General features: G+C 42.4%; 1 protein-coding gene across 1 annotated transcript in view; it reads right to left on the bottom strand.

The window, feature by feature from the left end:
• The window catches only part of LOC138967791 (tyrosine-protein kinase transmembrane receptor Ror2-like), a gene marked incomplete in the record, with an annotated part of 138,235 nt that overhangs the window by 125,511 nt on the left and 224 nt on the right, over nucleotides 1-12,500 (bottom strand). The window contains 1 exon segment of the mRNA XM_070340448.1: nucleotides 11,670-12,500. This exon segment is cut by the window's right edge and continues 224 nt beyond it. Within this exon segment, the coding sequence (XP_070196549.1) occupies nucleotides 11,670-11,796 (127 nt within the window).

Raw genomic sequence — 12,500 nt, forward strand, 5'->3', positions numbered from 1 at the left:
GTGTGTGTGTGCGTGCGTGCGTGTTAACGAGCAGCGTCGGTCTCTGGCCCACATTATAAGCCAACGAAGACCCCTCCCAATAAGGAATTTAACATAATGCATTCATTTTATCCACCACTACCACTTTGAAACGCCGGTGCGAACTATAACCTGCTGCTCGTATGTCTCTACCTCCTGTGAAAATATTTCGGGTCGCCACGCTCGACTGACTTGGCAAAATCAAAGCGTGAATTTTTTTTACTCAAACAGAGCAACGGGATTTCAAGCTCGCACAATTGGAATTCAGTTAGTTAGGTTAATATTGCGCTAGACCGAGATTAAGAGAATGGTGTTTGGTGTTGGAAAGAGCGAATGGAGGGTGGGGTGGGGTGGGGGGGTGTTATAATGGGGTGTGTGGGTGGAGGTTGGGATCCAAAGATTCATGAAGGAAAAACCAGGAAGAGGTGTCGGCTTACATGTGCAACGTCCCTCTGATTCTCAAATCTTAAAAGAGCGCTCTACCTTAGTTAACTAACACGATGACGGCATAAACTATGTACATGTGCATTCAATGAAATATTTGATGCGATGAGAGTATACTAGCTTTCTTCGCGCAGTCCATCCCAAAAATAAATCCTACTACTAGCTAGTTTACAAACTCTGAATTTGCAACAACAAGAACAACAAGAAAATTATCAACAACAACAAAAACAGTGCTATTTTCCAGGGGGGAAAAAGACGCGAAAATTGTGCAATTGCGACGCCAAAAATTACGAAAAATAAAGTCGCACGGATTATACTGAAACTTAGTGAAAGGGGTTTTCACAAGAGCTGTTCTTCCTGTATACCATTCTACGTAAGGTTCCTCTTAACTTCAACATTCCTTTAAAAATGTTTAGAATTCAACTTTCAAAATGTATTTGTTTTGCAATTGAGCAGTAAAGTATATATCGGTAACGTAGGTATCGTCTTCTATTTTAATTGACGGTAAAGAGAGTGTCTATGAAAACAAGCATTATGTTTATAAACGTTAAGTATATATAAGTGTTATTTCATTTTCAACACAATGTACGCGCTGAATTCGCAAGTCTGCTGTTGATTTACAGATCCGACTTTTTTGTGAACAAAAATATAGTTAAGTTGCGTTATTTTGAATGACACATACGTATACAATAACTATTGTTTACAAGAAAGTATTTCAGAAGCTGAGCAATGTATGCCTATTGCAGGAGCGCATGTACATTTATACTACTGTATATGAAGGAAAACATAATGCGTGTTTTCGGATCCTCGATCGATGACTGAACCCTTTCTCAGTAATGAGGTGCAATTGCTGTCGCCTTGGGTTATTTTTACAACACGAAAAATGTTCAATCATTCTAAACTGTCAACATACGTGTACATGTACTATGGTATGTGGCGACGTTTGACAGTAAATAGATGGGACCTCTGAACAATACAAGCGCTGCAATCTTGCCGAGAATGCATCAAAACGATACGTTACTGTCGCCTGGTCAGGGTAGTGTTTGTCCTGCAACATTCTCATTCGTTTATCATCGACACATACAGCCGACTGTGCAAGGAACAAAACTATAGAACACGAAAGGAAAAGAAGACAAACCTTTTGAGCTATAAAAACAGTTTTAAATCGACGAATTTGGGGATGTTACTTGTGTCGCCAATTTCCCCGATACGTCAGTTGAGCTAAATTTACTCCCATATTGCAAACATATATATGTATCCTGTATTTATAAACTTGCATTTGGGTTTTAAAGTATATATACAAGCGGGAGAATTCTGTTCTGCCACACAACGCTCACAGTGAATATTTGGCACAAGCAGATCTATGGGTAATTCTCCAGAGCTGTGTTGCAATGGAAACCATGTTACGAAGGTGATATTTCTTTATTTAACGGAGACATTCTAACCTTACAAATTGATTTAGTTATTAAATACCAGTATATATATATCTCCTTGGCCTGCAGAGAAAGAATTAGAAATACTTGCACATTTTGTTTGACTACATTCGAGAATTACCAGCCTTTCAAAGTACACCACTCGCGTAACATGGAAACCAGAGGATGGTACATGAATTTTAATACACTTATTTTTCAAAGATAATAATTATTATGGGTTTTGTTGAATATTTGTATCATTATCTGACTGGAGTATTAATGAAACAAGCAAAGAGAAACAAATTCTAGTTGCCATTTTTAATATACGTTATAATCATTTAAATGACTGAGAATGCACGTCACAAAATGGTACCCGGCAGCTCTGGAGAATAACCCCGATGCAGGAGGCGTGACGAAATAGCGAACGCACAGCAAAGGATTCGTATGAGATCGTAGCAGTAATTATAGCATAATGACATAACGAATGAAAGTTAGTTAATATTCATACAAGGCAGCGCACTTTACCAGCTAGACAGAAATGGGTCAGATTTTTAGAATGACGCGACGATTCTGTTTTCGTGAAATGCAATACGTATGACGTGGGACTGAATTTAACGGCTATTGTATGATGAAGGGGTATTGAACCGAGATCGTGTGTGTGTGTGTGTGTGTGTGTGTGTGTGTGGTGCGTGTGCGTGCCTGTCTGTCTGTCAGAGCCAATGGGGAAGGGGAAGCTAGTGCATTTTGAGACAGACCAACGAAGGGGATGAGAGATATTAAGGGCGTCTGTCTGCCCATAGACCATTTATCCTGGACCGCTAACTAGCTCTCTCTCCGCTCTTTCTCTCTATTACGAGGTAGCGGCCTCTCGCATAAATTAGGAACCTACGCTTACATGGCCTTTCAGAAATCAGGGGGATGTCATATCCGGTGTCGATTGTAAACATGGACGAAGTTGCCGAGGTAAGTTCTGAAAATGCTAAAATAAACACAGCTAAAGTGCATATGGAACATGTTTTTCGATGAGTTTTGTTAAGTTTAGTTGGGAGTTTTGGAAAATCCAGTTCATTGTCACCTCCCATTGTCACAAATAACTGGAGCGTGCTTTCTTTTCACTGTCTTCGAATCGCTGGCCTTTCAAACCGGACGCAAAGCGCCCCTGAAAGTCGAGCGTCGTAACCTCGAAGGGTCACGTGACGAGTTCGCGGTCCAGGCTATTTAGTCTATGGTTTGCCTTGCTACCACTCTTAGCTATCTGTCTGGCAAGTGCTTGTACGTGTCTATTTCTGTGCGTTTGTCTGCGTGACTCTGTGTGGCCATATAGAATAGTGCGTGTACTCTGCCAGCCTGCCTGCTTTGTTTTCTAACTGCATGTTTGTCTGCATGAATGCCTTTCTGTCAACCTCTCAGCTATCAATTTCTAAATGTTGCACCAGGATTGTTTCCAGATGATTTCAAACGCCAACTTACTAACACCAAAGACATCAGAACACACCAGCAAAAACGAATCAAGCACTGATAGTTAAGCACACCATTGGAAAATAATACTAAGAAAAAGACAACCCCATAAAACAAACTTCAGCAGCAGAAAAAAGGGTCCTCCCAACAGAAAAAACCCGCTGATCACAGAGAAACTGAAAGGCAAATCTGACGTCGTCAATGTTTCGCTCTGCTTGCCGTCTGCGCCAAGGTTCAAAGGGAACATCAAAGGGGACTTGTGACAATCCTTAACCACCACCTCTCCCCCCGAACGCGCTAACCCCCCTCCCCCTTACTCCTTTTCTTGTGTGCAGACTGCATGGGGGATCATTCTGACAGTGACAACCACCTTACCGCTTTTGACACGGATTCCATTTCGTGTGTCGCCTCACCTCTCAGCTATGTAGACATGTATACACGTACATGTCTTGTTTTGTACTTTGTGGGGTGCGTGTTTATCTGTGCACGAACGCCGAGATGTTGATTGAAGTTCTAAAACAAGATCATGTTCCAAGTTGAAGATTCGTGGCACTGTAAGTCCCATATATATATGCTTGTGAAGGTTCGTTGTGCCATGGAGCACAATATGACACAGTCAGCTAATTGTACCTAATGGTAGTGATACTGCAGTGCCAGTTTCCTATCAGATGCACATGCTCATTGTGGGAATAGTATTCCAGCTATGCGCCTTGCGACGAACGATGCGATTAATCTTATCTATGTAGCTTCATAACTGTATTAATGAGAACCTTAGAGGTCGGATGGCATCACTGCAGAACTTGCTGTTGTGTGGGTTTCAAGACTCCGCGTCAGATTGCAAAGAACTTGCAAAATAAGGATTGTACACGGCTTAGCCTAGCGACCATTTAGAAAATCTTCACGCGTCTAGCGGTGTCACGCGGTGCGCTGAAACAGAGAGTCTGCTATCTTTTCCTCCCCTCTCCCAACCCAGCTTCGAAATGGTCCATAGACTAGGCTGCCGCATTTCAATTTTTGCTTAGCCTTTTAATTTTATATAACATAATTATATCTAAAAAAAAACACATTTTAGTCTCTAAAGGATCGAATACGTAATAATAATAATAATAATAAATGAGCATTTATATAGCGCAACATCATAACTTTACAATTATGCTCTTTGCGCTTGACACATTTAAAATTAAAACACAGTTATACAAGCATTTGCATCTACATTCATAGTCAGCAACGCTTAATTAAAAGCATACACCATCAAACATACATTACAAAAGATTCTTCCACTAAAGTCTAAGCAATAAAAACATGAATAAAATAGGTAGTGAAAACAAGGAAATACCAGCTGAATACCCTTAATCAAACAGAACATGTTATCAACAATACTGAAAAACAGCCCTAGATGTATACATTATCACATTATCACTAAAACAACATACACTTCATGTAGCCTACTGATGGACTGAGAAAACAAAATCAGGGGTTGTATTTCTTGAAGAGGTGCGTTTTAAGTGCTCGTTTGAATGCTTGGGGTGACTGAGAGTGGCGGATGTGAAAGGGGAGAGAATTCCATTGTGTGGGTGCGCAGAAAGTAAAAGTGCGTTGTCCGTATGTTTTGGTTTTGGTGTGTGTTATGTATGGTGAGGATGCGACAGTCAGAAGAGGCACGGAGTTGTCTTGCTGGAGAATAGACGGTGAGGAGTTCAGAGAAGTAAGCAGGAGACGAGCCAGAAAAGAAGTTAAAGCAGAGGGTCAGTTTGTAGTCAATGCGGGCTTGAATAGGTAACCAGTGCAGTGTGTGAAGAAGTGGTGTTGCGTGATCTCGTTTTCGTGCTTTCAGAATGAGGCGTGCTGCCGAGTTTTGGACTTTTTGTAGTTTATGCAGGAGGTACAGAGGACAGCCAGAGAGAAGAGAGTTGCAGTAGTCAATTACATAAACATATCAAATAAGTGTCTTCTGACATAAAACATTTTAAGCTAGCATTAGCTTCAGTTAGTAGTAATAATAGTACCTCAGGATATATTAGCAACCCAGAATTCTGTCTCAATCAAAACTCATTTGCGCAGAGAAAAACTGAATGTCTAGATCTAATTTCTAAAATAAAGTTGGAATTTAGTGTCAAATAATCTCAGCAAAAAAAATTAAAAAAGCCTTTTAGATTGAATGTTTTAGCTGGTGTGCGAAAACGGGTGCAATTCTTTTTGTGTGTGTACGGAGTTTAGTTCTTGTATTTGCACACTGCAGACAACGTTTACTTTCGAGATCATTGTGTCTGTCGAAACTTGGGTAAAACAGATTCATCTACACGGGCGCGTAGCCTCGTGGTTAGGACGTCAGCCTTCCATATATGGGAGGTTCGGGGTTCGAATCCAGACAGCGCCTGGTGAGTTAAGGTGGATTTTTTCTCTCTCGATCTCTCAGATTAACGTATGTACAGACCTGCACGTGTGTTATCCCCCTTTGTGTGTACACGCATGCGCAAGATAAAGCATGCTCGAAAATAAAATCTGTAATTCATGTCAGAGTTCAGTGGGCTATAGACGTTTATGCAAAAATATCCATCATGCATCCCCTGAAAACAGACATTGGCTGTCAAAATGGCGGAGAAAAACGGTCATACACATAAACAAAAAAAAGCCATGCGTTCAGAAAACTGGACTCTATGTGGGAGTTTCAGTCCATGAACGCAGAAGACGAACTATGTAAGATCAAAAACAGCAAGCATTACATTAAAGTGGGAATTTAGTGTATACAGTATTAAGAACACACAGAAAATTATCAAGATTGCGGAGACCAATGGGAAATAAATAAGTGAACAGGGTTTGCTTGTTTGTTTGTTCGTTAGTTTTCTTGAGTCAATGAGTGTTCGCTTGTTTTAATGCAATTTGTCAGTTTACTATCCTCTTCAAGGATACATACATATGTACGTATAGCCTACACAACAAATGCGCTTGTAATATTATGACAAAAAGGTCGATTATTTCCACCTAACGCAGACTATTTCTCAGCCATACGGACGAACCATTGTTGCGCAACAACGCCAAGATACGTGTGTGCAATATTACGTCTGTGTGTGATTGTACAGCTGTCCCTGTCCCCCTCTCTATCAACTATTTTAAAGTATTTTGAGTCGATAAAAACGTCTGGATGGAAAATGATGTCGTAAGGTTCTGGTTGTGAATACAGTGGAATACTCCCCTTTATATGTCTCTGCCTTTATTCAGTTTTAAGACCCCTCAGTTTAAGACTTCCTCCTATTCTTTCTTTCTTTACTTTATTTGGTGTTTAACGTCGTTTTCAACCGTTCAAGGTCATATCACGACGGGGAAAGGGGGGGGGGGATGGGATAGAGCCACTTGTTAATTGTTTCTTGTTCACAAAAGCACTAATCAAAAAATTGCTCCAGGGGCTTGCAACGCAGTACAATATATATATGACCTTACTGGGAGAATGCAAGTTTCCAGTACAAAGGACTTAACATTTCTTACATACTGCTTGACTAAAATAAACATTGACTATTAAATATTCTATACAAGAAACACTTAACAAGGGTAAAAGGAATAACATAATCCGTTAGTCGCCTCTTACAACATGCTGGGGAGCATCGGGTAAATTCTTCCCCCCAACCCGCGGGGGGTACTTCCTCCTATTCAACTTCAACACCTTGCCTTTATATATTTTCTCTTCATAACCTCTGTAAGTGTAAATTGACCTCCTCCTCTTTAGGTCCTGATTTTCTCTGATTTTGTTTGAGGTAATGCAAGGGGGGGTTGCACTGTATAGATCTATACATGTATACATGTTGAGATATCACTGAACTTTCGTAAGCATAGTTTTGCAGAGGTTCTGCGAAGATACCTTCCATCCTTTCTTTCTTTATTTGGTGTTTAACGTCGTTTTCAACCACGAAGGTTATATCGTGACGGGGAAAGGGGGGGGGGAGATGGGATAGAGCCACTTGTTCACAAAAACACTAATCAAAAAATTGCTCCAGGGGCTTGCAACGTACCTTCCATCCCTTGTAACCCATCTTGTAAGCCTTCACAGAGCATTCCAAGCTTTAACGTGGAGTATTAAGATCACCACCCAAGCCCCACTTGGACTTCTACCAAACATATTTGGCCTGGGTGGTTATTGTGCAGAGTGGGACTGTTTCTGATTGAGTGATTCACTTTGGAAGAATGGAATACAATGTAGGTATTCTTACGAAATAAATTGCACAACGACAGCAAAACTCCCACAGCACTGACAAAAAGCAGCCAGGTGAAAGAAGTTTGGTATACGTGTATTTTTGTTTGTTTGTTTGCTTGCTTAACGCCCAGCCGACCACGAAGGGCCATATCAGGGCGGTGCTGCTTTGACATTTAACGTGCGCCACACACAAGACAGAAGTCGCAGCACAGGCTTCATGTCTCACCCAGTCACATTATTCTGACACCGGACCAACCAGTCCTAGCACTAACCCCATAATGCCAGACGCCAGGCGGAGCAGCCACTAGATTGCCAATTTTAAAGTCTTAGGTATGACCCGGCCGGGGTTCGAACCCCCGACCTCGCGATCACAGGGCGGACACCTTACCACTAGTGGATGACATATCTTACAGAAAGTACCCCATGTAAAAGCCTGGACAAATCCTTGGTGGTCAGGCGTGAAAGTGGCGAGTATTTTACTCGCCATGGCGAGCAGAAACATGTAACTGGCGAGTAGAAAATTGTTCATTTTTTTGTTTGTTTGTTTGCTTAACGCACAGCCGACAACGAATGGCCATATCAGGGCGGTAAAATTGTTCATCTACTCCGCGCCAAATGAGAGTAAAGTTGTTGAAACAAATTGTTGGTTTGGCCAGTAAAGTTTGCTCTCTGGCTAGTACATTTTCAGAATCACTAGCCAATGGCGAGTACACCATTTGTTGGACTTTCAGGGCTGCCACTTTCTTTCTTTCTTTGGTGTTTAACGTCGTTTTCCACCACGAAGGTTATATCGCGACGGGGAAAGGGGGGAGATGGGATAGAGCCACTTTTCAATTGTTTCTTGTTCACAAAAGCACTAATCAAAAATTTGCTCCAGGGGCTTGCAACGTAGTACAATATATTACCTTACTGGGAGAATGTAAGTTTCCAGTACAAAGGACTTAACATTTCTTACACGGGCGGGGATGTAGCTCAGTCGGTAGCGCGCTGGATTTGTATCCAGTTGGCCGCTGTCAGCGTGAGTTCGTCCCCACGTTCGGCGAGAGATTTATTTCTCAGAGTCAACTTTGTGTGCAGACTCTCCTCGGTGTCCGAACACCCCCATGTGTACACGCAAGCACAAGACCAAGTGCGCACGAAAAAGATCCTGTAATCCATGTCAGAGTTCGGTGGGTTATAGAAACACGAAAATATCCAGCATGCTTCCTCCGAAAGCGGCGTATGGCTGCCTAAATGGCGGGGTAAAAACGGTCATACACGTAAAAGCCGTGGGAGTTTCAGCCCATGAACGAACAAACAAACATTTCTTACATGTATACTGCTTGACTAAAATCTTTACAAAAATTGACTATATTCTATACAAGAAACACTTAACAAGGGTAAAAGGAGAAACAGAATCCGTTAGTCGCCTCTTACGACATGCTGGGGAGCATCGGGTAAATTCTTCCCCCTAACCCGCGGGGGGTAGGGCTGTCACTGGTTTAAAAGATTGCTGACAGTAACGGGAAGGACATTAACTTTAATGTATTGGAAATGGAATCCGAATGGGTGTTGGGAAAATTGTCGATTGTTTCCACCTGTCGTTCACGCAGAATACTGCTTTGCTGGCCGTGTGGTCGATCACCCGTTTTGTTGCGCAACAACGCCAAGATACGTGTGAGCAATATTACGTCTGTGTGTGATGGTACAGCTGTCCATGTCTCCCCTTTCTTGCTGTTTTAGAGTGCATTTAGTCGATGAAAACTTCTGGATAGAAAGTGAAGTCATCGTAGTTTGAACAAAAAGTAGGTAGCGCCGTACTACTGTATAGCAGCTCGCTTTCCCCAGGAAGAAAGCAACCCCAATATTTCAAGAGGGTCACATCTATCACATGAACAGAATGAAATGGTATCTTTACATCAAGTAAATTATTATTATTATATTACATTTACAGGGTCAGCGATGGCGTAGTTTTGTAGGTTCTACAAAGATTATGTTCCTTTTGGTGTTACAAACAATCTTGTAAACCACCACATTATGTTCCTTTTGGTGTTACAAACAATCTTGTAAACCACCACATTATGTCCAAGATTCACATGGAGTAAGACTAAGACCATCCCTCCACTTAGAATTCTACGGTCCGATCATTTTTAATATACTAGGAGGTATTTCTGACCAGCAATGTCCTACCAAGAGGGCAAAGCCAGGATATTTTGTACAAGATCATATTTTAAATCCGGGTCCACCTGACCGTTTGTTCTCTGATGCTGGGTACCGTATGAGTCCAAGCAGAAGGATGATCATATTCTGTGTAAAAGCTTGGACAGAGCTGTGATGGTCAACGTGATCGTTGACACGGGCAGGAATGAGTCTCTATTTTAATGAGTTTCAGGGTTGGATCTGAGGGGGAGGGGGGTATGAGTCCTTAGTTCTGGAAGTGGAAGCCCCCCCCCTCCCCCACCTCCTCCCTCTGGCAAATGTACCTTTCTTTCTGAAGGGGAGACCATAAATACCCCTTTCAAATGCCTTATTTCAACAGCATCTGTAACTGTAACCCCGCTTCATCTTGGAAGCCCCTCCTTCCCATACGCTAGGTCCAGCCCTAAGTTTTCTCATGAGTGTCCTTGAGTTCGATCGAAGTATGCTCACCCCAACCCATTGCAAGCTGATAAAGTATTGCTGTATTGTATTGTATTGTATGGTATTGTATTGTATTGTATGTCGACCTCGTGCTCTTTGCAAGTGAACAGACTGATCTGACATGTGAAAATAATTATGAGACAAATAAATAAAATAGCTTATCTGAGCAGGCGTTATTCGCCATTCGGCCTATTAATCACGGGAGGCGAAAGTACCTATCAGTATAACCAGTAACCAGCAAGTGTATTGAAATACATAAATGTACCAGCTCGACCTCCCGAACACTGCCCCGCTTGACTTTCGCTAATTGAAAGGAAATTAACTTTGACGAAAGTAAAAGAGCAAGATGGTTAGGCTGTTTGACGCCATACAACAACCGTGCAGAAATGTACTACAGCACAGTATGGTCTGCTCGATTTCAAGTTTTCTAAACCCTTTCAAACTTGTCAAAACCAGTTGGCCTAACTTGCGCGCGCGCACACACACACACACACACAAAACGGGCCTGAAAAGATGTACTGAGTACAGCAATCTGGGAGGGGGAGGGGGGGGGTGAAATACTACAGCTCAATACATACATGTACTGCCTAACGTTGTCGTTAGTTGAGAGGGACAGATGATCATCGTGATCGTACTACCTGTCAAAACTGGGGGGCAATGATTTCACCGCTTCAGTGTCTATTCAGTTGCATCAAGTGTCAGACCACGCATTTGCTCAATAGCTTTTCTGAACTATATTTGCTATCCAGAAAACTATTTTGACTGCAAAGATGATCGATACAGAGATCAACATTCTCACCTTATGAGGTAAATATGTCTCCTGATGTGACATAAACAACATGCATTTTTACTGTGTTGTTAATGTTAATTACGCGTGTGAGTATCATAATGTTAATTACGCGTGTGAGTATCATTATCACGTCCCCGGCACCCTTGAATAATCAACTCCAGGAATGTGTCTGGGACTATCTTCATAACAGTACCTGTTGCACAGTACACAGTACACTGACTTGGGAAGAAAAGGTAATATCTTCCGGACAAGTAGGGTAGCTAATAATACAAACGAACTACACGTGCACAGAATGTATTTCATTACGTATCGGCTGTGTTTAATATTAGAACATTGAATGTCCATCGAATTCTTGACTTGAAAAGTTGTTTCGGATGTCACAAGGCGGAAAGCAACGAGTTTCTGAAATTCTCGTGACATGCAGGTCAACAAGTTATCGGGGAGAGATCAGTGTTGTATTGGACGTACATGAACATTTGTCTGCAGTTTACGACGTGGGTGACATAGTTTTGCAGCATTATTGTTCTTCGAATAATTGACTTGGGACAATTCACTAGGTCTGACAATATACCACAGTAGGAAAAAAAGCTACGATCATTTCTACTTGACCAGCAGGTATAGAGAAGGCTAGTAATAGCGGATCAAGCCATGCCGCTTGAGGCAAGTTGTTTTTGTCGCCCGGGGAATGGGCCTACAGGTGTATTTTAGTACCTGTCCGATTACCTTCACCCACTCAACTCACCTGAGGCCGCGGAGGTAGCGAGCAAGGTGAGAAAGGCGAGCCCAACAGGGCCCCAGACTCGAAATGCACTCATCGGCCCCGATGGCTCAACGGTAGTGCGTTCTCCCCACCCCGGCGCTGTCGCCATAGAGGAGAAGTTGTAGTGTAACTCTCTCTCTGCGTGTAACACACACTGCGACACACACACACTCTTATCTCCTAGTCTCCGAATTTGTAGTGTGAAATCCCACGTAGCATCTTGTTACAGTAATAATTCCTCCCACTGAAAACTCCGACATTGGTACACTTTTCACTGAATAAGGACACACCACAACACACACAAAAGTAGCACACACTTTAATTATACATGTATCCAAACTTTCACATTGTCGCCACTATTACATATCCAAACTGTCACATTGTCGACCTAATATATCCACACTTTCACATTGTCGACCGGCCTAATAATATCCACACTTTCACATTGTCAACACAATTATATCCAAACTTTCACATAGTCGACGTCGCACTTTCTTCTTCTCCTTCCAAGGTAGCAAGAAATGTACTCCACAGAATTTAACTGAGCGGTTGATTTGACGACAAGCAGACGACTTGAGACAGACAGTCCGGAGAAACGCAGAGACAGGAAGGAGGGTGGGAGGACAGGGGGTATGAAAGAACTTCTGGGGGGTCTCTCCCCTCTATCCCCCTGCTTGGGAATGCGGTCTGAGCGCGGTTGACACAGCCAGGCGACCTTGTCCCGATCACACGCGACACACTCAACACACACACTACTGTCGTCTGTCCCCGTCACAGACGACCATACCGCCACTGCACTGTCGCAGGTAGTAC

Source organism: Littorina saxatilis, linkage group LG5, assembly GCF_037325665.1.
Source record: "Littorina saxatilis isolate snail1 linkage group LG5, US_GU_Lsax_2.0, whole genome shotgun sequence".
In the NCBI taxonomy this organism is placed as follows: Eukaryota; Metazoa; Mollusca; class Gastropoda; order Littorinimorpha; family Littorinidae; genus Littorina; species Littorina saxatilis.